We start from the raw sequence: 27756 nt of genomic DNA, 5'->3' as shown, positions 1-27756 counted from the left end.
CTAATTTAGCTGTTCTATAAGTACTAAAAGCCAAAGACAAGGATAGTAAAATAAGCCGCTGCGGGAAGAGGAGAGGGGAGAGGGGAGGAAGAAGGTGGGAGGTGATGAGAGAGAGAGAGAGAGAGAGAGAGACGAAAAAGAAATTGAAGACCTTAACCCTATCTTACGATGCCTTTTTAAAGTGTTTTCGCTTCCTCCAGATTATTATTATTATTATTATTATTATTATCCAGATCAGGAATTCTCGCATGTAGACTTGGTTAATAATTAAAGCTATCTCTAATCCCCAAGTTCAAGAAGTCCATCACCGTGAAGAAATTCGTCTGGGGATAGCTAGAGCGAAATCGAATGTCGTGATCTTACTGAATGGGTCAGCCTCTTCACTGTGTTAACCTTTTTTTTTTTTTTTTTTTTTCCAAGACGATTTTTTTTATGCTCTTCCTAACACTTGACGGCTTTACACAACTTGGGAGAGACTTTTAGAACCATGAGTGTTTAGTTATGGCCTCCTTGAACCGCTTCACTACCAGGCGTCATCCGTACATCAAATTGAATCGTCTCGTACTAGCAAAAGAAAAAATAAAAATAAAAATAAAAATGGACATGAGTGAAGAGGTTAATCAGAATACATTCAAGAGCGTTTATTCAGATTTATTTATATATTTATTTATTTATCTGTGTCTATCTGTCTATCTATATATCCATCTATCTAATTTTTATATATAGCTCTGTTACTAAAGAGGTTATGAAAGGCTGTAGCTGATTCCTCCATTGAAAGAGGCCCTTCTAAGCTGCATAAATACTCCCGAAGGGAGCAAAGAAAGATGAAAAAGACGTTATCGTAGGTAAAGGGTTGAGAAAATAAAAGAAAAGATGACGGTGAGGGAAAAAGAATGAGGAGGAGAGATGAACGGGGGAAATGATGGGGAGAAGGTGGAAGGAGAGAGGAGAGATGATGAATGACAAGAGACGGGCGAAGACAAGAATGAGAGGGGTAGGAGGATACAAGGAAGAAGGTATGTTAAGAGAGAACGAGTGAGATGAAGAGAGTGTGGGAGGGAGGAAAGACTAGAGAAGGTGATGAAGAGAGAGAGAGAGAGAGAGAGAGAGAGAGAGAGGAGTGGAGGATAACAGGGCGTGATGGGGATGGGATGACATTTTCCTTCCACACCATTAACATACACAGCTTTACCGCCAGCTGGTCCCCAAGCCACAGTATTGAGCAGTGGCGCTGTATTGACTCCTTAGGCGTCGTTATTCACGCCCACGACACACCAAGGACACCGCTGATCCCATACCAAGCCACCCTCCCTCAAACCCCCCCTCCTTACCGACCTCCAGAGCCCACCTATTGGCTCAGTCTTTGGTTCTGCAGTATTTTTTATTTTTTTTTACCTGACAAAGATCCATAACCCCTTTCAGTTTTTAAGGAGACTCATTCCTACATCATAACAACGAGTCGCCAATTGCACGGTACCACGATTTGGCTTGTAAGTTATGAGAGTGGCTCAGTTCTGTCACATGAGAGCTAACTGGCTATTATCCAGTTGTATACCTCCACATATTTTAATGTGTAAGCTCCCCATAACCACAAATTATCCTTTCACTCTTTCACAAGCTCACCCATACGACTACCCATCGATAAAGAGCATCACCTTATTCATATCTAGAGCTCATTTACTCATACAAATTCATATTCACTCACACACATTCACCTCGCCCCCCTTTAATCCAGTGACGTTTTCTCTTGGTATATTCTCGTACCTTTGGACAATTTCATTAAGGTTACGAAGGATGTTTAATAGAGAAGGGGTTTATGAAGGCTATAATTGACTACAACAGTTTGATTAGCCGTACCTCTTCTTAGCAAAACCATCTGGTTACATGAATAATGGAAAAAAAAAATAGGATGCGCACTGGAGGTGTTAAACTCTGCCAACCAACTTCAAAACCCTCTCGCATATATCCAAAAACTCACTCACCCACCCACCTGCCCATTTCCAAAAGATACCTACTAATTCATCTTTAGAACTCTTTCACTCTGTCACCCCTGCCTACCTTTTAAAGCCCTGCCAGCCTGCTTCAGAGCTCTCTTATCCACTAATTTACATCTGCATCTGCCTCCGTATTATATCCCTGCCAGTCAATATCAGAGCTCTCTTATCCACTGATTCACCTCTGCTTACCTTTAAAATTATACCAGTCAACTTCAGAGCTCCCCTGTCCACTAATTCACATCCAAAGCTTACCCAGGCATGCATTTTCCTAGGCCAGGGAGGACCTCATTTTCACTATTATATTTCTGTACTTGGCACAGTAACACCATCATTCTTATGACGTATTATTTAATATCTTGCTATCACCAGACGATTTTCTTCAGAGCAGAAGATAGTTTATAAGCTGGAGGGTTTAGAGGTAGTACTCATTAACTCTTTCACCCCAAGTACCAACCCCTAGTGGAATAAAATCGTCTGGAAATGGGCAGAGTAAACTCGAGTATTTATCGTCTGAGAGTTAATATTCACTTGTATAGTATCATTCAAACCACTTAGCTAGTAAAACGTGTAAATAACATGCAAGAGGCGTTAAAGATTTACTTCATTGAGCTTTTCAGTACTAGGGCACTCTCCTAAACTGAGGAAACATGTATGTTAAATTCTGATCACTCTAACTTCGCCTAAAATTGCCATCTGTGTGTCTTGAATGCTAAGCTTAAACAAGAGATTAATACTTGAGTATGGTGATGGTCAAGAGGAAGTGCTGTGGAAAGGATGTATAGTCATAGTATTGTCTTTTTCTGCCACTTCGCTACTTGAAATAAGCCGGAAGAGGATGAAAATCAAGGCCAAAATAAGAATGACCTATTATGGTTTGCTACGCTTAAGTCCTTACCTTAATGAATGAGCTAACTACTTCACCCTTAGGACGTCATTCTTCTTTCCCGCAGGTACGTGACGATTTTATTCGAATTAGGAAGAACTTGTTTCAGTGAAGGAGTTAATGGTGCATATCCCCTCAGTTTCGAAGAGTCATCGCTGAGCTGAACAAAATCGCTTAGAGGTAGGAACACTGGTGTAAAATGGCGTCTTCTCGTTGAACGGGTTACCATCCGCCCACTCTATCCACCTTTCCACCCACCCACTCCCAGCTCCGTACGACCAGTCCATCGACTTATTCATTCACGCAACCCATCCACGCTACTCACTCCCCATCCACCATCCATACCGCCTGTCTACCTACCCCTCATCCACACCACCCACCCACTCGCCATCCACACCCCCACCCACTCCCTCATCCACACAATCCATCCACTCCCTCATCCACTCCATCCACTCACCACGCCCCATCTACACACCAGCTTCCCATCTACCCACCAGCTCCCTAATTCACAATATACATCCACCTACCCATTCCCCATTCACAGGACCCATCCACTCCCCATCCACACCAGTCATCCATTTACCCTACTGCTACCCACCCTCGGCAGTCATTTTCTCTTTCCCTTCTCCTCCAGCCTTCCCTCTCTTCTCCATTTTTTCTCTGTCTCCCCCAGTCCTCCCTCCTCCAGCCTTCTGTCCCTCTCCTCCAACTTTTCTTCCACCCTCCTCTCCGTTCCTCTCTTCTCTTTGTCAACGCCTACTAGTTCTTCCCCTTCCATCTCCCACCTACCTAGCCTCACTCCATCCCTCGCACCTTCCATCCTTCCCTCTCTCCTCCCGTTCTCTTCCTTCCTTGACAGTCTCCCGCTTTCCTTCCATCCTTCTCTTCTCCCACCTCGTACATTCTCTCTCCATTCCTATCAGCTTCTCTCTGTCCGTCATAAATTTTCCTCCTTTTCTCTCTCCCTGCCGGCCTCCCTCTCTCCCTCGTCGGTTTCCCTCCTGTCTCTTTGCAAGCCTTCCTCTCTCTGCTAGCCCTGTTATCCCTCCTTCTCTCCCTCTAGCCCTTTTAGCCTCCCTTCGTCTCTCCCTCCTAGCCTCCCTCTCGCCCTCCAACCTCCCTCTCAACCTCCCTCTCTCCATCCATCCTAGCCTTCCTTCCGTCCATCCATCCCACCCTCCTCTCCTTCCCTCTCCCTGCCTTTCCCCCTCAGCCTCCCTCCTTTTCTTCGTCGCAGCCTCCCTCTCTCCCTCCATCTTAAGTGTTATTAATCACCCACGTTATCGGTTTTTATCCTTTTTTCCGGGAGGTTCGGTCGTTTATGCTCCATCGTGGTCGCTTAGGATGTGCTCTTGTCCTTCACACAGAAATAACGTGAAGAGGAATCTTTTTTTTTCGTGTTTTCTTTTTTTCTTGGTTTCTATCGTGGTTTTGTCTGTTTTTTTTTTTTTCGTTTTTTCCGTGTTTTTTTTTTTAGCTTTTTTCGTGTGTTTGTTTTCTGTCTTTTCGTGATTTTATTTTTCTTCGTTCTTTCTTGGTTTTTTCTTCGTTTTTATCATGGTTTTTGTTCCTTTAAATAGTTATTTTGTTTATCTTCGTTTTTATTTTTTCGTTTTTAGTGTTTTTTTAAAATTTCGTTTTAATGCTTGTTTTGTCTTCGTTTTTCTTCCTTTAATCGTGATTTTATTTGTGCTTTCTTCGTTTTTATCGTGATTTTGCTTGTATTTTTCATTGTTTATATTGTGGTTTTGCTAGAATTTTTTATCTTTTTTTTTTCATTTTTATCGTGCTGTTGTCTGTTTTACTTGGGAGTTTCCTTTGGGTCGTTTATGCTTCTGTTTTGGTCGCTTAGAATCTATTGTTGTCGTTCACAAGGCTGGTGAGGGACGCCTGCCCGTGATGGCACCGATATAGCCGGCTCTGCTACCCAAATATACACATGATCCTTAACTCCTTCTCTGTCCTCTGCTGGAAGGATGATGAACTGCGTAGATTCAGCCTGCAGTTTGCCTAATTCATATTCAGTAGAGTCTGGGGTTAAAACAACATGTAAACAACAGCTACAACAAGCTTCATCTCTAGCCTGATTTTCATGTTTGGACGTTTTTGTTGGATGTTTGTTGTTATTTTGTGTGTGTGTGTGTGTGTGTGTGTGTGTGTGTGTGTGTGTGTTTTAGTTGGTGTTTAGTGTATTTTTGGTCCAGAGTTTGGCGTTACGTTAATCTTACTGAATCTATTATTGTCGTTCACAAGGCTTGATCTTTAGGCTGACATTATATTTCTTTTCGTTTTTGTTTGCTTTCTCTTTATATTTTCTTGCGTGTTTTCCCCCATGCCTAGTTTTGTATTACTATTTTATTATATTTTTATATTAATTTTTTAAATTACTTTTTTTATTGTCGTTTACAGGGTTTACATTAGACTGACTTTGGCTCTGGTGATTTTTACTGCCTCCTCAGCTGGTAGGTTTTCTAGATTTCGTGGTTGTTTCTAGTTTTCTCGATTTTCTTCCTACTTTTTCGTGCTGTAATACATGCATAATTTTATATTTATCATATTCATTCGCTCAACATTACGTTCAGGCCTGAGTTTTTTTTTTTTTTTTTTTTAATGCCGTTTTTAGTAATTTTCATAGTTTTGTGTTTGGTCGTGCCTTCGTCTTTTATCAAATATTATTCACCGGGCTTTACTCGTAGGCTGACAAGGGTTTTCCATGCTGTTGTTTGGTGTTTTTTTCATTGTTCTGGTTTCTTTGTATGTCTCAGTTCGTGTTTGGTTTTATTAGATTCACTCACCGGTGTTGTCTTTGAGGATGACTGTGTGTGTGTGTGTGTGTGTGTGTGTGTGTGTGTGTGTGTTCTTTTGATGGGGTCTTGCCTTCTGTTTTTTTAGCTGTTTTCAGGTTTCTTACCAGTTACGTAACTTTTACGTTTTTTTTTTTTTAGTTACATAATTGTTTATTCATCGCATTGTTTGTGGTATTTGTTTTTTAATTCTTTATGTTCGTAATTTGTTTTGCATTTTTCCTACTTCATATTCCCATGTTTATGATTTTATTATTATTTGTGCGCCAATTGTTTGTTAATTGTTTTTCATGTTCATATTTGTTTTGGTTTTTCTTTTCTTTCACTATTCTTCCTTTTTGCTTTTTATAATTTAATTTTGCATTTCACGTTGTTTCCATATTTACATACAATTGTCAGTATTTTCAACAGACAATTTTCATGTTTTTATAGCTCTGCACCAAGTAATGCGGACCGCCAAAGCCAATATGTGTCCATTACTGTCATTCTCTCTCTCTCTCTCTCTCTCTCTCTCTCTCTCTCTCTCTCTCATGCGAGTAAGTGGATAATGGTAGCTAATCTTGTGTGCCTGTGCGTCTGGTGTGCGTCTGAGGTGCTTGTGATGTGACCGAAATGTGTCCAAAGACAAAGAACATTCTCTGGGATGTGCTGATGTGGTGGATAGGGGTGGGTGTGACTCTCAAAGGTTCCACTTTTCTTGATCATATAGTCTAAATTATTACTCGCTCACTGCCAATTCTTAATTTTACCGGAGTATTTTTTTTTCCCCATGGGTTTTCTGCTTACACTGCCATTCTATCCTCCTCTTCGTCCTCCGTCTCTTTCTGTCTGTTCATCTTCCTCCTTCACAGTCATTCCATCGTCCCACCCCTTGTCTAAATCCACCTTCCCCCTCCCCACTCAGCTGTCGTCGTGAATTTAGCAGTGTGTCGTCAGTGGTCGTGCTCAGAATTATGTCGTGCCGAGGTGGTCATTGCGTCAGTCGTTCCCTTCCATCCCTGGCGACATTTTTAGCCCCTTTCACACCGTATACCGTATTTCCTTATTTAACTCTTGCTGCCACCAGGCGACTTATTGTACCGGTATTTAGATGGACCTCTCATAGCAAAGGATTTTTAAGTAATTCCCATTATCTCTTTTTGTACGGTGATGTGTTTGCTTTCCTTGCCACCAGCCGACATTATTCAACAGAAGACAGACGTCTACTGTGTGTATGTTTAGTTACACAGAGTGATAGATATGTAGTGATAGAGATCTGTGAAAACAGTAAAATGTTATGTAGTCGTGTCTGCCCTGCAAATTAGTTTACTCTTTTGACAGATATGGATATGGATTAATAGATCGAGAGAGAGAGAGAGAGAGAGAGAGAATCTTTGACAATACTCAGTAAGATGTTATGGAGTCCTCACTGTCCTCCAAATTAGTTAACCCTCGTCAGATAGATAGATAGACAGGTAGATGATTAAAGTGGTAGATATATAGATAGATAGATAGATAGATAGATAGACAGGTAGATGGATAAATTGGTAGATAGATAGATAGATAGACAGGTAGACTGATCAACTGGTAGAGAGAAAAATAGATAGATAGATAGACAGGTAGACTGATCAACTGGTAGAGAGAAAAATAGATAGATATAGGCTAGTGAGAGAGATGTGTGGAAATAGCAATATGTTATGGAGTCCTCCCACTCTTCACTCTCGCATGCTCGGGACAACTATTTTTATTTCAGCCAATGCCAGACGTCTTTATTGAGCTAGGAGTGAGTCATAGGAGCCTGAGAGTTAAGATGCCAGCTGAATACAGACCCCCAGCATCATGTCTTGTCCCAGCACCAACATGAACCCGGGTCTTGTCAACGGGTCTGTGTCTCTCTCCGCCAACACAACCTTCTGTATAATTCTCCCATTCACCAACTCCGGCCACCCTCTTCACTTTATGCTATTATGGACTTAGGTCTGTATTCTGGGTGGCATAAGAGGCTTCGTAACTCCTCTTCCTGAACGATTTATCTTTGTACGCCACATACATCGTTTTTATATCGACATAGTTGGCATCAGTAACAGTCAGGAGGATATTGGGGTCTTTTTTTTTTTTTTTTTAATGGGCAGAATAAGTAGCTAAGGAGAGGTGTCACGAACTGGCCAAAGCCACTTAAGTCCGTATTCTTCTCGGCTAAGGAAGCTCCCTAACACCTTTTTCTAAGCAACTTTTTTTGTTTGTTACACATTACTGACCATGTCGTGTTACATAAAACATTTAATATCACCATACTCTGCATAAATAACGTACAAAAGGGCATTAACCAGGCATGTCCAAAAATAAATCGCTAAGGAAGACGTGCAAGGAAATTCAGCCCTGTGATATGACAAGATAACAAAAGTCACGGCGTCATCCCTTTCCCTGTCATTCACTACTTTGCATTATATTTCCCCCAGCGACAGGTAGTGTACGTGCCATCTTCATTCCCGTGGCCTTTTTTTATTTTATCTTTTCAAAGTTATTTTATTCAATATAGGTGAGACTTTTAACTTGAGGATTTAGACAGCCTTAGCAAAACCCTTTGACTCCTACATCTCTGTCCAAAGTTGTATAAATTTGTACAGACGTAGCTTGAAATAAATAGAATCGTCACGGGACTAAGTAGGTCAGCTGTACACGAGGGAAAAGTAGTTCATCAAAAATGTTTAAAAATGTCACGAATAACATTTTCTCCAAGTAACAAAGTAATTGGTTTCTTCAAGCGTACGACAGGTTATTTTATTCATCTCTTAGAAACATACCAGTCAAGAGGTCTACGGCTGTAGTTTAAGTGGTCACGGTCACTTCCTAGCACTTGTATTTTAGCAACTTATGCTGCACACAACGCCTCGATATTCCCCTGTGTTTTGTTGATACAAACTATGTCGATATGTTGAGTCGTAATATGCCAAGTAAGTAGCTGAGGAGGAGATGCAACAAAACCTCCTCGGCTACCCACATTGCAACCCGTAAGATAACATTCACGTCAGCTTAGGTAGCTCTCAAGCACCTCTATCTTAGTGATTTATTTTGCATAGTAAGCAGTTCATGAATCCTTGTTGGAAGGACACAAATGAAGGTCGAGAGGAGTGGAGGGGAGTTGTTTGAGAGGACTAAAAATTGGGATAAGAGGGAAAAGGATATAGGTAGGAATGGATGGAGAGAAGGACTGGAGGAGGAGGCGGCAGAGTTACACAGAGGTCAAGGTGCTTCTTCCACACAGACCTTACGGTCGTTGAGAGACGGAAAAACAATATTCTCCAACCAAGGCTGGGCCTCGAGGAAGGAAGGGATTCGTGAAGGGTTTATACGATAGAATCCCATATGTTCGAAGAGCCTGTATTAAACTGAATAAAATCGTCCGCGGAAGCAACAAGAGCACTTACCATCCAGCTGAGGAGCAACCCGGACTAGTGTGTGTGTGTGTGTGTGTGTGTGTGTGTGTGTGTGTGTGTGTGCTAATCTCTCTTTTTATCTGTTACTCGTCTTATGCCCTTTCTTAGTCACTTGAATGTCCTTTGCAGTTCATAATTACCCGTCTCCTTCCTTGTCGTACATACACGTAGTTAACCTTTTAAATTACCACTTTCCTCTCTGCCGTTATCATTTTCTACCTTGAGTCACATGGCTTTTGTTGCCTTGGGCTAGGATGTTCATTCATTCATATATATATATATATATATATATATATATTTATAATTTCTCTTTCAGATCGGGACGTGGAGCGACACCCGAGGGCTGGAAACAGTGGCGGTCAAGTATACGAGCCACATAACTGACCGGGTGATGACTAACAGATCTTACATCGTTACATCCATGCTGGTGCGTGTATCTCTCTCTCTCTCTCTCTCTCTCTCTCTCTCTCTCTCAGTGAAAAATACGAGTATGTGGATCCCATGTTCCTTGGGATAATATAGCGGTCCCGTTTTCTGTCATCACAGGAAAAGCCATTCTTGATGCTAAGGAAGGACGGTAACTACACTGGCAATGATCGTTACGAGGGATACGCTAAAGACCTCGCTGACCTCTTGGCATCCTTCCTCGGAATTAACTGTGAGTATATGAGTTTGGGGACTTGTACTGGAAAATGGGAAGGCATTAGAGGGTAACGTAGTATTTCTGGGGTATCTTAGGTAAATTTCTGGGAATTATCGCTACAAGGGCTAAGCTGAAGACCTCTTGACATCTTTCCTCAGAATTAATTGTGAGTATTTGATTTTTGGCCATATGGAGAGGATGGAGAGCGAGAGACTGACGAGGAGGGTGTATGTGAGTGAGGTGGAGGGGGGGATAGGGAGGGGGATAGAGAGATTGAGCGGAGAGGTATATGATAGAGGGTGTGTGCGCGCTGGGAACAAGGTAATGAAATGGGAGGGACCAGGGCGACATGGAGGCGATTTTCTTGTGGCCACCCCTTACACGATTAAGGCGTCTGGCAATAGATAGATATTTGATTTTTCAGTGTATTTTTAAGGGTAAGGAATAAATATAAGAGGTTCGTGTCTGTGTCAGTGTATTTCGTGAGGCATTTATGTAAGCAGATTTCAGTTCTACTACATTTTTAGTGTTTGTTGGAGGTAAAGAAGTTATTTTTGATTTTTTTTTTTTTTCTGAGAGCACATGGGTATTTTCTGGTTTCCATCAGGCGAAGGTTATCAGTCTAAGGTTTTTGTCTACAGTAATGTAAAGAAGTTCCCATGTTAGAGGTAAACAGTTTCATAGATTGACAGCTTCATAAGGTACTCGTGTAATTATCGGATTGTTTTGTTGGAGACTGATATTTAAGCATTTTTACTGTCTTAGGATTATTTGCATGGCATGTCGAAGTTGGGGTTGAGAGGTCTTGTTGGTTATATGACACGGTTCAGTTGCTAGGCTCGTTTCGACGTAAAACCGGTTCCACTTGACAGGGAATTTTTAGGATGCCCCTCTTATACACCCACCCAAGCTGCTCTCTGATGTGTGTCAAGTAGCTGTTTGGCCCTTAGCAATTATACCCCCGGAGTGTTGATCGGTCACTGGGTGTGTAAGCTAGGAGATAAAAAAAAAGGGGGGGGGCGGGGGGGGACTAAAAAAGGAAAGTGATGGGGGTTACCAAGAGAAAGTACTATGCAAAAAAAAATATTCAGTTTTTAAGGGTTTAAAAGATGTTAGGGGTAAAGAGATACACGTGTGTTTTAATATTTTCGCTGCCGTGGACACATTTTGTTCTTATATTCATGAAAAATCCGTGCTATTTTGTTCATCTGAGGAAGTTTCTACCTGTGTAAAGGTTAATTGCCCATCTATCTCCTAATAACCATACGCCATACTCCCGTAAAGGGTGGCCGTTTGTGTTTGAGTAGTTTTAACGGCAGGGGTACTAACCCTATGCCAACTCACTTGTTAACACGTAGGGAACACGCAACGATTGATTATATGGTTACCTCCTAGCGTTGTAAATTATTTCCTGGCTTACAGGAAGCCATTTGGCTTGTCTTTCAAGGTAAAACCACCTGAAAAAGAAAAAGTGACAGGAGAGATGAGAAAAATAGGAAGAGAGGAAGGCAGACACAGAAAAAGAATGATGCAGGTGAAAGATAAGTAGGCAGCACTACATCAAGTGAGTGACTGATGGTTGTCACAACCTACCACACAAGGTGAATCATGAGGTATCATTTCCTTGACTGGTAAAATTTTTCTGAGCCGAATATAATCGTCTTGTTACAGTCTGTGACCAATAAATGAATGCGTTTATAGATTGTGAAAATGTTATTTTTGGAGACAAATTTCTTTCTTTTTAGTGGCAATTACTTTTCTTTCGTGTTGGAGACGCAGGATACATTTATGGTGCATTAGAGATTCCCTTCACCACAATGATTGCCTTCTTTGTTTATTGTAACGTCAGACTGTTTTGTTTCGTATAATGACAGGATTATCACAGGGACAAGTTATTAAATTTGGGGCAGAAAAAAGGTCAAAAGTCAAGGTCTGAAAAACATATTAGGGTGATGGTGCTGCCTTGGTGGAGGTTTGGGCTCTCTCAGTGTTCATGTTTAATAATGGCACCTTTTTCTCTCGCTATGTAGTGTTTTTTTCTCACACATAGTTCTGCTGTTGCATATTAGCTGACTTCCTATTAATCCATTTACTCACGCGTTTTTCCCCCAAGACACACTGTAACGTGTAAAGGATATCGTATTTTCTCGGATTTTTTTTTTTTTTTTTTTTTTCAGACACATTGCAACTCGTTAAGGACAACAAGTACGGTGGCCAGAACGATGGCCAGTACGGCGGCTGGGACGGCATGGTGGGGGAGCTGGTGAGACAGGTCAGTGTTGCCTTAATTTTACTTTCCTCCATTGGTTTTCTCTTCTCCATTTTCTTTTCACTCATTCTCTCACGTGATATATTTGTAAGTTTAGTCTTACATCTCCGGACTAATTTATTCAGCTTAAAACTATCCATCTATCTATCTGTTGCCAGACGCCATAATCCCGTAAGGGGTGGCCATTTGACTTTGAGTTATTTGTTTTACAGGGAGGGACACTAACCCTCCACCAACCCACTTGATGATACGTAGGGAGCATGTATGGATTGGTTATATGGTTACCACCCAGCGTTGTAAATAGTTTCTTGGTTTACAGGAAACCATTTGGCTTGTCACTCAATGTAAAGTCACTTGTAAAGGAAATAAAACTACTAAGAAGTGACAGGAAAGATGGGAGAAATAGGAAGAGAGGAGGGCAGGCAGGCACAGATAAGGAATGGTAAAGGCTAAGGAAGAAGTAGGCAGCACTACATCAAGTGAGTGGATGATGGTCGCCACCACCAACTACTGGGATTATATTGCCGTCATTTAACCTCACTTTAAAAAAGGTCTCCCAAACGGTGAATAAAAACGATCAGGAATGAGAGAGAGAGAGAGAGAGAGAGAGAGAATCCCGTCCCCCCCAGCTTGTAATATAAATAACCTGCTACAATAAATTATTCTTGATGTGTTGGATTTCTTACTTGCTTTTAAATGATATAAAAAAACTATTTTTTTGACGAATTATTTCTGTTATAAAATAAGCAACCCAATAATCCTCATTGAAAAGGAAGTTGAAGTATCAGTCAAATTAGTAATTCTCTCTCTCTCTCTCTCTCTCTCTCTCTCTCTCTCTCTCTCGATGTGGGGTCAGACGGAATTGACATAGGATGGGTGGATAGATAAACGAATATAAATAGAAGTTTGAATAGATAAATAGGTAGATACAGCTATCCTGGGTCCATCTCACAAGCATTAGTCAGCACATTTTTCTTTGATGAGAAACCCCAAAACCTTGAAATGTTTTATCACTGTATTAATGATAAATTTATTTACATGCTGTGTACTAGACATTATTATTTATACTGTCCTGAACCATCATTATGGGGAGTGTACTGTATGAATATTTATACTCTTCGCAAAAAATTTTCAATTACGAATAGTAATGTATAACATCATCATCATCATCATCATGGTCCCGTCCTTTTAACACCTGCAGGTGGGGTTAGGTACAGCACTCCAGGAGTAGAAAAAAATACGTCACTTGGAGAACTAATCAACAGTATGCCCAGAGAAGTGGGCCACATACCCATTCATTCACCATGCAGATCTCAGGAATCCTTGCCGTAATATTGATAATGTAAAAATATATAATAACATAAGGTTATATAAACTGTAAATTCAGCGTTGCCTGTGACAGTTTGTGTAGAAAAGTACCAAGGTTATTCGTGACGAAGCCAGCTCAAATAAACCAAGCCCCTGTTCTGAAATTTTTCTGTTGAGAATAATACGAAAATAATATAAATTTTAAATTAGTAAAATAAAACTGTAATACTTAACGCATAACGTATATAAAACACAAAGAGATTCACATGTGTACAGATCATATATATATCGTGGTTAATAGTGAAGGTTACCTAGTTTCCAGTGCGGATCTAGTTTGTCATTTGTTTAGTGTACTCCGCTATTGTGACCGTCAGCGTGTGAGTGGCCTAAGGTCAATGTCCAGCAGCTTTGGTGAGAATGTGGCTGCTTTGTTTGATCAGGACGATATCATAATTTCACGCTTGGAAGGTATTTATTTATTATGCATAGCTACTGTTTACCGGTACATTTGTTAGTTATGAATTAGAACTGTTAGGGTGCTCGTTATACTAACCTGGTAGTTAATCGTAATTATCCTATTGTGTACCCCCAGTTGCTACATTATGTAATTTATAGTTCAATAACTGGATAGATGCGTGGGAGTATGTGTTAAAGTATGGGGGTTATATATTCTATTGTAATGTAATAATGTGCTTTCAGTGGTAAGAGCTCGATTCTGGCTGTTGTTTCCTTCGGGGATGGAGGCAGTTACATTACTGTCCACGCAGGTGATATACAGCTAAAGTGGAATCATTGATTTTAATTAGTCATTTATCTTGATTACCTCACCTGTCACCTTTATAATTTACGATTTTTTTTAATGCAAGGAAGAAAGAGCCAAAGGCCAGGAGCCCGCAAATTATTCCCTCCAAGAAAAAGCAAAAACAAGATAACAGAAAGAATCTGCAGTTTATGTTTAAATGCCACTTAGTCTGTTAACTTGCATGGCTGCAGCCAGGAATATCGTTCCACATTATAGACAATACAGTACTTCATCTAGAACACTATTCAGAGGAATTTGTTAAGGTCTTGGGATCCAATTACTGAGTTTCGAGAGTCAGTACTCGGTGTCTACCTGTTATCATGGGAGAGTCAACAGACTGGTGTCCGTAGCAGTACCTTATATTGATTTAAGGTTATTTTCTATGCGCTGTTTTGCCGTGTATTTTTTCTTCCTTTCTCCACGGTATGGTTAAGGGAAATCTTTCAGGTTGAAGCTTGTGTGAATGAGCTTATTTTACGGCAAGATATATTTTTCATCTGGGGATCCTACTGCACCAAAGGAAGAAAATATGCACCAGTCAGTGCCAGATACTGCTGTGAAATAACTCCCAGGTGAAGCAGGAGACAGAGAAGAGGAAATGGAACAAGAGAAGGAAGGTAGGAAGAGGTAGTGTAAAATACCAAAAGAAGGAATACAAGGAGGAGAAGGAGGAGGAGGAATAGAGAGATGCAGAGGAAAAGGAGGACATGAGGAAGTGAAGGAGTAGGAGGAAGAAATTTGTAAGTAAGGAGGAGGAGCAAAAGAGGGGGGAAAAGGAGCAGAGGAAAGGTGAATAAGAACAAAAAAACAGGGGAGAGGAAGGAAGAAAAGAAATGGAGAGTAATGGCGATAATAAAAGGGGACAGAGAAAAGATAAGAGGGGAAAGAAATGGAAAAGGAAGATCAGTATTAATAATAATAATAATAATAATAATAATAATATCAATAATTGTAGTAGGAGTAGTAATGAGAGGAGGCGGATAAACAATAATACTAGGAGGAGGAATTAACTTAATTCCACCGCAACTACTTTCGTTGTAAACTAGACACAACACTATGAGGATGAGAAAGATATCTAACGTCCTTGAAAGGATGGAGTTAATCTAGACAAGATCAAATCCACACTACGTATGTTACAGTTTACCAAGTGGAACTTGTCAATATTTTGCTTGTGGAGATTTTTGGTGACTGAACCATACTAAGCACATGTAATTTATGAAAGAAACTTCAGCGACTATAAGGAGGGATATGACTGGCTGAAAAGCTGAGCATTGAGAAAGATAAATTCCTGTACTGTGCGAGTATATTCGTTAATGGTGTGCATCGCCGAGTCGTAATATAAGCAGTTCCATGAGCGTAATGAAATGTTTAGGGTCTATAGCATACAAATAGGAGATACCTGCGTATTTCTGCGAGGGAAGGAAGGGTTGCGTGTGGTAGTGAATGAATTATTTGTGGGGTTCGTTGTGTGTTTGTTTATGGGGGTTGTGTGTTTGTTTATGGGGGTTGTGTGTGTGTGTGTGTGTGTGTGTGTGTGTGTGTGTGTGTGTGTGTGTGTCTCTGGGGGGGTGAGGGGGGAGGGGGACTGTCTGGTTTTGTGTGTGTGTGTGTGTGTAATAGCCGAGTATAACAGAAAGTCTGTGTATCAGTTGTCATAATTATCGTCATCATCTGAAGGATATTGTGAACATTATGATACACTGCTGTACTGATGATGATGATGACGATGATGAATGTTTCGATTTGCTTCCTTTATAAAGGCTGCAACATACTTGCATGCGTCGGCCTTCAGATGGTGGATCTCCACGCTACTATATCTTTAGCAGCCTCTTTCTTCCAGTCCCTTATCCCTGAGGTCGCACTGTGTGACCTCGTCCCAAGTCATTTTAGGTCAGCCTCTAACAGCTCTACACTCAGCATAATGGTGATGATGATGATGATGATGTTGTTGATGATGATGATGATGATGATGATGATGATGATCATCATCATCATCATCATCATCATCATCATCATCATCATCATCATCATCATCATCATCATCATCATCATCATCATCATCATCGTCGTCGTCGTCGTCGTCGTCGTCGTCGTCGTCGTCGTCAATCATCCCTGACTCATGCATTTTCTCTGGGCAACAGGAGGCGGACATAGCGATCGCGCCACTAACCATCACATCTTCGAGGGAACAGGTAATCGACTTCACCAAGCCCTTCATGACCCAAGGCATCTCCATCATGATCAAGAAACCCGCCAAGGAGAAACCCGGAGTGTTCAGCTTCATATCGCCACTCTCCCACGAGATTTGGACCTGCATCGTCTTCGCCTGTGTCGGGGTTTCCATCGTCCAGTTCCTCGTCAGCAGATTCAGTCCTAGCGAGTGGAAGGTGAGGTAGTTAGGGGAATGTGCTGGTGAGGTGATGGGTAATGTGGTTAGGGAGGTAACTGCTTTGCAAAAGGACTGCTGAGCCTCAGTGGACGGGCTGTCAAGTTTACACACACACACACACACACACACACACACACACACACACACGGAGTGTAACTGGTGATAATAATAGTAATAAAATAATAATAATAATAATAATAATAATAGTAACATATGTAGCCATATCCTCCCCTCCCCTTTCTCCCGCAGGTGATAGAGGTGTACGGCAAGTCCAGCTTCAGCAACGACTTCAGCATCTGCAACAGTCTGTGGTTCACCCTGGGGGCGTTCATGCAACAAGGGGTCGATATCTGCCCAAGGTGAGCTACATTTTCATAGATACAGTGCATACATCATATAGATAAGAACCATTTATTTTCCTAGGAGGTCTGGTGTACTGCATATATTAAAGAAAAGACTTGCTCCATGATTACAGGTTTAAGGGTCACGGAATTCTGGCCTGAACAGGTGAGAATTAGTTATGCTGATTCACAGACCATAAAGATATTACGGTTGTCTGTCGGTTGTCTGGGTTTTATGTTTTAGAAAGACTTACGTGTTAATTGTAGATCTCAAGAATCCTAAAAGTTTGCGGAACAGAGAGAGATGACCACAGACAGACACATCCAAAGTCATGGTCTCTGGTTCACCTTGGGAAATTCATGCAACAGAGGACTGATTTTTATGCAAGCTAAGTTACAACTGCAGTATTACGAAGACCAGAGTGAGTTTATGGCCAGTGTTTTTCTAGTTGGTCCTACATTAATATTTATAGATAGGCTTCTTGATAATTATAAACATTTAAAAACCATATCTGAAGAGCAGTAAGAGTTGTACATTAACCAAACAGGCTTTATGTACAGTCAGCATTCAGAGTCCTGTCACTTCTCTTGCCCTTGTCTTCATGAGCATTGAAATGCAGTGGGGTGAATCCATAGCACCCGACTCTGATGACTTTGGACTAGTGCCATACCAAGTCATCGATGTTGGTTGCGGTTGAGTTACTGGAATGATTATCGAACCCCATGGAGAGAAAAGCAGGAGAGGCGACAGGACTTGATTAGTGTACCATATGTTTATTTATTTTTTTATTTTTTTATTTGCGTGTAGGTGGTTCGGATTTAATGTTGATAATAACTGGTGATTCCATATATATTGGAGAGAGAGACAGAAAAAGGGAATGTATGGCTGAATGGGATTTGTGTGTGTGTGTGTGTGTGTGTGTGTGTGTGTGTGTGTGTGTGTGTGTGTGTGTCTGTGTGTCTGTGTGTTTCATCCACCCCTCTCTCTCTCTCTCTCTCTCTCTCTCTCTCTCGGTAGCCGCAATAAAGCACAAAAATCGTAGTTTGATGTCAAAGGAGTGTTCTGCTACCTATGATAACATATTGTTTTCTCTGTTTTTACTCTTTAGCCCGATAACATTTTTTCGTTCAATCTCCAAGCTATCATACTCAGCTAGAGACTTTTCTAAATGGAGGAACTTAGATGTAGCTTCTCTTAATTTGTCCATTACTGAGAGATCCAACTTAACTTTTATAAAACTGTTTGCAGTTCCACCACATAATTGCAGTGAAATGGCCAACACCGCATACTTCTCTGCCCCTCAGGAAGGACCTCTCAGACTGGAAGAGTTTGAAAAAGGAAACAGATTCAGGCCTTTCAATCAATTTTTTTTTTCCATTTACGCTACCACTGAATGGCTTCCGGTTAGGACGAATGCTCTTAACCCCCCCTGTATCTCTCCCAGCATCCCTTCCGTAGCGAGATTTCCTACACCTTTCTCTTTAACCTCCTTATGTTTGCCATTACTATAAGTTTGATTTGATATACTTTGCATCCGTAATGTACAAGAGTAAAACACACACACACACGAGTATGCAGAACATATCGTTCAAAGAAGGTGCTACGAAGCCAAAGACGCCACCTCGGGAATATGACGCACGTCTGCTCTGAAAAGTATAATGAGGCCTGTATCTGACTCCTACAGTTTGAATAATCTCTCGAAAACCCAGTACATTCGTGTGATTGTAGCAGTGATAGAATGTAAGAGGCCACCTTCGTAACCCTCCAATATGGTGACTTTTGCAATCTTTATGCCGGCACCAAAAGATATATGCAGTTTAGGCAGTTCTTGCGGGAAAGGGGATAATGAAGTGTTAGTCTCGTATCTTACCTGTTCTCTTCAAAAAGAAATCACTTTTAAGTTGAATAAAATCGTCTGTAGATGACAAGAATGTATTATAGAAAACGATCTCTGTCTTAGGTGACCACTTTGACACCGTCCCACCCACACCAACTGTCTCCCTCACAGCATATAATTTCCACCACTGCTCACCTTCCAGATCGCTGTCGGGCCGTCTCGTGGGGAGTGCGTGGTGGTTCTTTACAAGGTAAAGAGAATATGAAAGGTAGATTCACCGTCCCCGGCTCGCGCAGACAGTGTGACGTCAAGGATAATAAGACAAAAAGAGAGAGCATGGGAGCGTGAAAGAAAACGAGTGTAATGGTTCACCAATGTAAACTGACGATTTCCGGATCAACTGGTAGGTGTTTAGTGTTGCTATACTCCCAACCAGTGATCTCGGTCATTATTTTCAGTTGTTTTTCTCATAATCAGTTAGCTTACGGGCATCTGTGACGTCGGATCTGTGTCTGCATGACCCTGTATACGACATTCCTATACTGTGAAAACAGATAGTTCTTTTTGAAGAAATATTTTATAATATCTCAAAAACATAGCATCAACCTTTTCATTGCTCTGCATGCAGTTTAGGATGCAAATAAAAGTAATCTATATAGGCCAGGGAGCTCATATCACAAGGCAGGTAGGTGAGCAACTGGCCTCACTATCAAGCGGAGACCCTAAGTCTGGATAATCTGTGACGTCATGCGTAGACTGAGACACGTTTTTGGTCCCCGTCCCCCCGATGTGAAACTACCTTATATTCTCTTTACCTTGGTTCTTTACGCCAGTCCTTACCATCATCGTCATTATCAACATCATCAACACCCATACTCATTTTCAACACACTTTCCTTCCCTCATAGATTCCCTTCATACCTCTTAGGGTACATCACACAGAGGCCAGAATATACTTCCTCTGACGCAGAATGTCCGATTATGTAGGTTGATATAAAAAAAAAAAATGAACAAAGAAAATTTAATTTCACTGGTTCATTTTGTGGCCTGTCCGTTTTTCAGTGGCAGCGTGTGGCAATAAGAAACAGTTCATGCAGAACATGGCCTATGAAACGAGACGTAATATTTACAGATTTTAACCAGATTTAAGATCGGTCAGTTTGCGTCTGAATATGTTCTGTTCCGGCCTCAGTGTGAATGTACCCTTACCCTCACAGAAGAGTGCATCCACCACTCCTGTCCATCCACGTTGCTCTCGGGCCGTGTCATGGGAAGTTCGTGGTGGTTCTTTACGCTAATCATCATCATCGTCATCATCAGTACACCATTTTCACACTTTCCTTCCCTCACAGCTCTCTTCACACCCTTTACTCTCACAGAATATTACCTTCATTCCTACTCACCTTGCAGATCACTGTCGGGTCGTCTTGTGGGAAGTGTGTGGTGGTTCTTCACGCTAATCATCATCTCCTCGTACACCGCTAACCTGGCCGCCTTCCTCACCGTCGAGAGGCTGGTCACCCCCATCAACTCTGTGGACGATTTGGCCGGTCAGACTGAGGTGGAGTATGGCACGCTGCAAGGGGGATCATCCATGGAGTTTTTCGAGGTGAGCCTTTTTTTTTTTTTTTAATATGTATTTTGACTGAGTAGTTGATTGATGGTATATAAAGAAAAGGATTAAGTTTTACAAATGAGTTCAATATTACTTTGTTTTAATGAATCGGATTTTGGTGGTTGTGTGTGTGTGTGTGTGTGTGTGTGTGTGTGTGTGTGTGTGTGTGTGTGTGTGTGTGTGCGTGTGTGTGTGTGTGTGTGTGTGTGTGGTGTGTGTGTGTGTGTTTTCTGGTTGGTGTATGAATCCCAGTTAGTTTAATTTTTTCAGTCCAGTGAGGTATGTTTCATTGTATTCCAGTTACTTCCAGGCGATAATATTCACTGAAGAGGCTCATATTCTGAAGTGGTCTGAAGTCTCGCCCAATCCCAGAGTCGTCTAAACGTAGCAAGAGGAGGCTGGGTTGTCATGGTAACAGTGTCATGCCACAAACACGAAATTACTGAGTTTTGTCACTTGGTTGATTGTAATGCTTTGCTGGTCATTCAGGGATTGTGGATAGCATTGTTGTGACATCATCAGCCGTTAGAGTCTGGACAGAGCTGAATCAGGGTCGTCTGCAGTGACCATACACACGATGCTAGGAAAGCTCTTTAAGGGTCATAAATCCATAATGGAGCCAGAGCCTGACTGTGTTGTGTAATGAATGCAGGTGATGTTGGCGATGAAGTTTGTCATCTGCGCGTAAACGGAGTACACGTTTGAGAAACTGATGTTTCGCCACTACCATACCTCGGCTGTCACTATTTACCCTCTGTATATCTGAAAAATAATTGTTTACAACTCGTGACATCGCATCACATGCATACATATAAATATATACGTTTCATCCATATTATATAGTGCTGACCGGATTAACATAAAGGAACTATGGTTGCTTGTTTTCAGTAAATGGTGCCGAGCCAAGGCCAATACAAGGGCAAATTTGTGTCCAGCTCGCGCACACCGTCACGGCGAGAACACACCTTAGAAGAGGTTACCAGACAGTGATAAACAGTGATAAATTGTTTCATCTTATGTTCTATGATAGCTTTATTGTGCGTTGCTGTGCATGTATATATTTGTGGAGTATAACATTTAAATGCAATGAATAATCACTCAATCATGCAATCATTTAGCAAAAATTGACAAAAAGAGTAACTGGTTAAGCGAGTTTCTAATGTTCATATTATTCCAGCATATAAACTGTTTCATTTCCCGCCCATGTCAAGGCAGTTGTAAATGATAAGCTTAGCAATCACCTTTACTGTTCGACCTAATGTGCATTCTAATAGGTATTTGCATACAATAGGAATAAATTGAGTTGGGGTGTTCAGTATTCTGGAAATGCTTGGCAACTATCCTTTCACTTTTCCTTCCTCAACCCCCTTTCTCTCCCGTCTCTCCCCCTTTCTCTCAGGCCTCTGTTTAATGAGGCAAATTATATACTCTAACTTCAGCGTCCATGCTCCAGTTAATAATATTAAAACATGGAATACATGATTGTTAAGGAACTGATGAGAAATGAACATATTTTGGGAGCATTATGAAGTTACATTAACTCATCACCATTAGCCAACTCCACTATCCCTTTCACTCCACAGTCTCTTACCAACCTGGGTAAATTCTTCTGATGATAACTAGAACAAAACGATAAGAACTAAAACAGTACTGAACAAATTAAAAAAAAACTTGGAGTCACGGTATGTCTGCCTCTACCTCTCTCCCATAGCTGTCACAAGAGCAGCTTCCCCCACCCACCCCACAGCAAAGGCTGTGGGGTGAGTGAGAAAAATGGGAGGAGACAGTCCACCACACCGTGACATCACTACATCTGCGTAGTACCACTGGGTGAAGAGACCTGGTAGTCTTACTGGCCTTGTGCCGAGCGGCCACAGTGAGTGAGTGTGCGTGTGTGCTGCAGTGTCCTCAGGCGGCCGTCACCACTAGAACAAGCGTGGTTAAACCATTTTTTTTTTTCATTTGTCACAGGATAAGTGAAAGGAGCGTATGCTTCTATGCCCAAGGGAACAACCTCCATAATGCATGAAACCCCCTCAGATGGCTCCCAGCCAAGGAAGCAATAGTCATTCCAGGGAAAATCATAAAAGTACTTCCTGAGGACCTTTCAGTCAGCAGCTCCAAAGTGCCATAGCTGCCACTTCTTGGGAGTCTCCACAGGCCTTGAGCGATAGGACAGGTCAAGGTGATAAGGTCGTGATTGGAAGAGCCCAACGGAGAAAAAAGTTTAACAGCATAAACAGAAGGAGTAGTGGTAAGAGAGAGGTCAAGTATGTTGGAACTCTCTTCAAGACAGTCAGAGATAAGGGTAGAGTGCTGTACAAGCTTCTCTGGGTCACTAAAAGTAGAAAAAAGTGTAGGCTTGTTTACCAGGTGGATCAGTGATAGGAGAGCCAAATCAAAGATGGCGGTAAACACTGATATCACCTAGAATGGAGATTTCAGAGAAAGAAGAAATTAATAGGATGTGTTCCATCATAGAAATAAGAGTCGAAGAATTTTCATCGTAGAATTAGGGGATAAGTAATCAGCGCACATAAATTTAGTCAGAGAGCGAGAGGATAGCAGAAGCCAGTGGGTAGATAATTCAGAAGATTCAAGTTCAGGAACTTGAGAGCAAGATACGTTGTTGCATACAAATAAACAATAGCCCCTTTGGCTTTGAAATGGGTATAGAGAAAGTAGGAGGATACAGAGAAGGTTTTACTATCAGTTGTCTCAGACAGTTGATTGTCCGTGAGGAGGAGAAGGTGAGGTTTAGAGGAGGGGAGGTGGTTTTCAACAGAGAAAAAGTTAGAGGAAAGGCCGCGAATGTTGTAGAAATGAAAAAAAAAAAAAAAAGTGTCAAGTCAAACAGTGGTTTCGGGCATCTCGTTCGGTCGTCCTCATGAGAGGGCTGGATGACGGGGGCTATTATGGTCCCCCCCACCCTAGGCACTTCAAGGTTCGGTATTGAGATTCCATATCAACAAAATTTTGAATAAGAAGTGTAGTGTGTAATTTGATGACAGAGGAACTTGCATTGGACAGCACCCTGGCGTACTCTCTGTGTTAGTGAAACACTGAAAAAGTTCAGCAGAGGGGATTGGTCAGAATCAATTCCCGAGGGCTGATGAAACGAGAGCTCCAGATCTTTCTGACATCTGCTTTCCATCCACCCTGGGAGTACTGCCCTGTTCGACTGGTGCTACAGTCTACTCCCTGGCCTATAGCCTAAAGTACTTGGTGTAATTCACTTATTTCTTGTAGGTTACATGGTTATATGAACACAGAATCATGATCAGAGGATTTTAAATGTAATACAGTATGGTACGTTCTTGGGTATAGACTTGAGTACTGGAATATATTCCTCGTTCAATCCATATACTGATACTAACTTGTAATTGGTGGAATTCATCATACTTTCTCTAGCTGCTATGTGGAGTTACGATCGTGGTATATGCAGTGTGTTAATTACAGATTTGTGTTTTAAGCAGAAAATGTGTGGAGTTGTGCCCAAGGCATTTCGGTAGTGTGGAGTAAGGTGACCAGGGTTGTAATGCAGATGGGCAGGAACTACTAACAAATTAGAGCAGCCATTTGTAAATTGGGTCTCCGCTTGTTTTTGCTTCGGTACTTCACCCATGTTCCCCTAGATGTACATTATCACTGGGTGGCTTATTTGGTGAACAGTTAAGGAAATATTGTGATAAGTAAGAAAGATACATCAGGTAAAAGTGTGTGGTGCTTGGATATGGTGACAACTAGATACAGAACGTATGGTAAATGTGTGATACTTAAATACTGATAACTACTAGATAAGTACAGTGCAGTGTTAACATAAACACATTATTACATTGGATATACTGTAGTACTAAGACATTGAGAGTTAGTGTGCTAAATTGATCATCGAATGTTACATTTAAGATTGCACTGTGATGCACATTGTGTTCAATTTTTTGGTTTAGCTTCTGTATGTAAGTATATTCTGGTTATTGTAATTACAGATATCAAAAAATAGACAAGGGTTACAATACCACCCACTCTGATAATAATTTGTGTTCTCTTGATTATTGTCTTAACCGCTCGTTGTCCCTTGAACTGTCCTACACAGAATTCAGTGAACAGCATGTCATTGGATTGAAGGGGTGTCTTTTTCAATATTCACTCGTTACTCAAAGTTGGCCTAAAACTGCCTTCTCTCCACCTTCAAAACTGAATTTTAACAAGAGAATGTCACTAGAGTATGATGCTAGTCATGAAAAAGTGCTGTGGAAAAGTTAAGGACTCACAGTATTGTATAATTCTGCCACCGAGTTAAGTGAAATACTGCAACAAAACAAAAATCAGGGTCAAGTTAAAAGAACCATTGACATCTTGTCCATTTTGCTTGCTGCTACCAGATTTTTTTTTTTTTCCAGACATTTCGAACAGGAAGGGTTAAGCATGGCCTTCATCAACCTCTTTGGTACGAGATCTTTTTTCACAAATGAAATCGAATCGGAGTGAAGGGAAAAAAGAGGTTCCAGCAGCACTTCGGGGTGGATTGGTGGACACATGGATTAGATGGTGGTGATGCTTTGGTGTTGATGGGTATGGTGGTGATTGCTGAGGTGGTGATTTGGATGATGGTGGTGGCGTAGACAATGACAACTATTTTATAGAATGCTTTTGCACTGCTGATATACCGTTTCGATATACGGCATATAAACCATCCAGCGTATATTTGCACTCGTATAAAAACCTGAGTTAGCAAAAAAAAAAAAAAAAAAAGAGGGGGGGAAATGGAAAAAAAAAAATGGCATCATCTTCACTCCCCATTTAATGGATTTTAGGTCTTCTACCATTTCTGCTTCCCTCATCCTCTCTCTCTCTCTCTCTCTCTCTCTCTCCCCCAAAGTTTTGCAGGGTTTCTCTTTTTCGACTTCTGTACGTCCCAAATTCTCATTTCCTCTACTTCGTTTATGATTCACACATCCGATTATGCATCCTTCCTAACACCAGTACATTTTATTCTTTTCCATTGTTCCAAGATTAGTGTGTACAGTTCCATAAGAGTTCATAAGTCTTCCAGCAAGAATCTGTTCACCTCCACGCACTGTGAGGGGATCAGCATATTTTATTGTACATATCACCGTACGATTTCACCTTACCGTTCATGAATACTCTGTATTTCAATATTTTTCTTGCTGTTACCAAAATCTGTATCATAACCATTTTTTCTTCTTGAGTCCGATTATACCGGTGTTTTTTTCACCCTTTTTTACAGCGTTCCAAGATAAGTGTGTATAGTCGAATATGGGAGTTCATGTCGTCCCGTAAGCATGTATTCACGTCCACGTACGAGGAAGGCATCGAGAGGGTACGAACGTCGAAGGGCAAGTACGCCTTTCTGCTGGAGAGTGTTAAGAACGACTACATCAACGGACGGCGTCCCTGCGACACCATGAAGATTGGACATAACCTAAACTCCAATGGGCACGGCGTGGCCACCCCTCCACACTCGCCGCTTAAGTGAGTACAGAAAATGTCATGGCTAGAATGTTGTTTGACCTGTTCAGCTCAGGAACATAATTTTGCTATAGTCTTGCATGGGGATGATCTTTGATACAGAACTGGTTATTGGGGGATGTGTCTGACACTCCTAGCTCGAAAAGTCCTAGGCTGGATAGGTATGAAGAGTAAAATGAACACTCCCCTGCTACACTATGAAAAATCGGACTTAACCTGGACCTGGGTACACAGAAGTTCTTAACCTCTACACCGCGGGCTTGTTTACCAATGACTTGCGTGTCCCGCGGGGTTGTTTGGGCTCTGACAGACTCTCAAAAAATATTTGCCAAAAATCAGTTATTAGTCCTAGAATAATAAAATTATTATATGCTTATGGCACATACCTTCAGCTTTCTCCTGGAATGATTGTTGAGCCTTCGTCGGTTACCGTAGAACTTGTGGAGACCTCTGAAGTAGGGTAACGAAGTCTCCACTTTACACTTCCCGACAACCCGTAATATGATTACCACAGCCAGATACAAACACTATAAACACTATTCTACAATTTTCAAGTAGTTTGGGATCCGTACTCAAAAAAAAAAACCACTGTGAAAGCAATGGAAATTATGAGCGCGTCTGATCGTCGCACTGGCACTAGTTCGCTCATGGTACTCTGTCATTTATTATTCATAAAACCCCTCACACTTTATATTTCTATTACTATATAACACATATATATGTACAGTCTTTATCCATAAGTTTCCTTCACTAGTATTAGTTTATTGTCACTGTACAGTAGGGATTCAATTTCTTTCAGTAAAATACGTAGCATTCACTTTCTCGTCCTGTATACTAGCATTGAGAGTGAACGTCACTTTCATCTTCACTCTCATAACTCATAGCATTCAGACATGCTAGAGTGAAACTTTCACTTTCATTACTCCTAGGGTATATACTCGTATTCTTATAATACTACTCGCTTACATTTCTATTTACGTTCTCTATTTTATTTACGTTATTTACATTTCTATTTTATTTACACTTTGTTATGCACTGTCACTTGAAGTAACTTATAAAACTATTTTCCATTGTTCACGTATATTTACATTCATTACTTTCACTTGCTGTTTACACATTATTTACACATTATTTACAATTCCACTTGCACTGTTTTACTCGATAGAAAGATCGTAGTCACTCTTTTATCAATTGTCAGCCCTTTACCTCTTTCCACACGAGGTTTAGTAGGAGGTAAAGGTCACAGGGCCCTTTGCATGGGGGTGAAAAAGTCCTTGAAGTCAGCAAGAAGAAACATACGTACTCTCACTTCGGAAGATGAGAGTAAACTGAAAACGGAGGGCCGGGGTGGAGGCCTACTTAGGGGATATTCAGAGCTACCAATGTTAGCTCTTGAAACAGCTATGTCTAGCACTGAAATGATTGGCAGGAAATCTAGACAATACGTTATAAATTAGGTAGTTCCAGGTGAATGTAAATATCACTTAGGCTTCTCCCTTCCCTCCTTACATGTATATTTATTACGAAAATAGATTAAACGGCATATTTCAAGGGGAAAAAAACAGCGAAAATTAGCGAACGAGTGCACGTGTTGTATATATTATTTGGTATGAGAATAGGACATAGGGCTTATTTCAATGGATGAAATCAGTGAAAAATTCCAGGGAAGATTTACTTAGCGTAGCACGGCCGGGCAGGCGAGAGGATAGAGTAATGGAGGGGGGGGTAGGGAGGGGAGTCAAGAACGGGGAGAAATGGCTAAATTGTCAACAATGGATGGGAGTACAGATGAGATTAGGAGTGCTGACTAGTGTTGGACATTGGCAGTACTGATAGATGATACAAGCCCCCACTTGGAAGCCCGGGTGAATTCAAAATAACACAGAATCACAAAAGCGACACCCCGCAGTATGATCCCTTGCTCCCAAGCGTCACGAAAGTGACGCCCCGCGGTTAAGGGGT

General features: G+C 41.2%; 1 protein-coding gene across 1 annotated transcript in view; it reads left to right on the top strand.

The window, feature by feature from the left end:
- Positions 1-27756, top strand: part of LOC145414574 (glutamate receptor 1-like) — a 576687-nt gene that overhangs the window by 415256 nt on the left and 133675 nt on the right. Inside the window, exons 9-15 of the mRNA XM_080284127.1 lie at positions 9417-9527; positions 9647-9758; positions 11921-12015; positions 16264-16509; positions 16761-16870; positions 20100-20298; positions 25553-25797. Of these exons, the coding sequence (XP_080140253.1) occupies positions 9417-9527; positions 9647-9758; positions 11921-12015; positions 16264-16509; positions 16761-16870; positions 20100-20298; positions 25553-25797 (1118 nt within the window). The remainder of the gene's footprint in view (positions 1-9416; positions 9528-9646; positions 9759-11920; positions 12016-16263; positions 16510-16760; positions 16871-20099; positions 20299-25552; positions 25798-27756) is intronic.

Source organism: Coenobita brevimanus, chromosome 1, assembly GCF_032717465.1.
Source record: "Coenobita brevimanus isolate Jiangsu-jjx chromosome 1, ASM3271746v2, whole genome shotgun sequence".
Lineage (NCBI taxonomy): Eukaryota > Metazoa > Arthropoda > Malacostraca > Decapoda > Coenobitidae > Coenobita > Coenobita brevimanus.
Note: the sequence above shows the minus strand (reverse complement) of the source record. Positions and strands in the feature narration are given on the sequence as shown.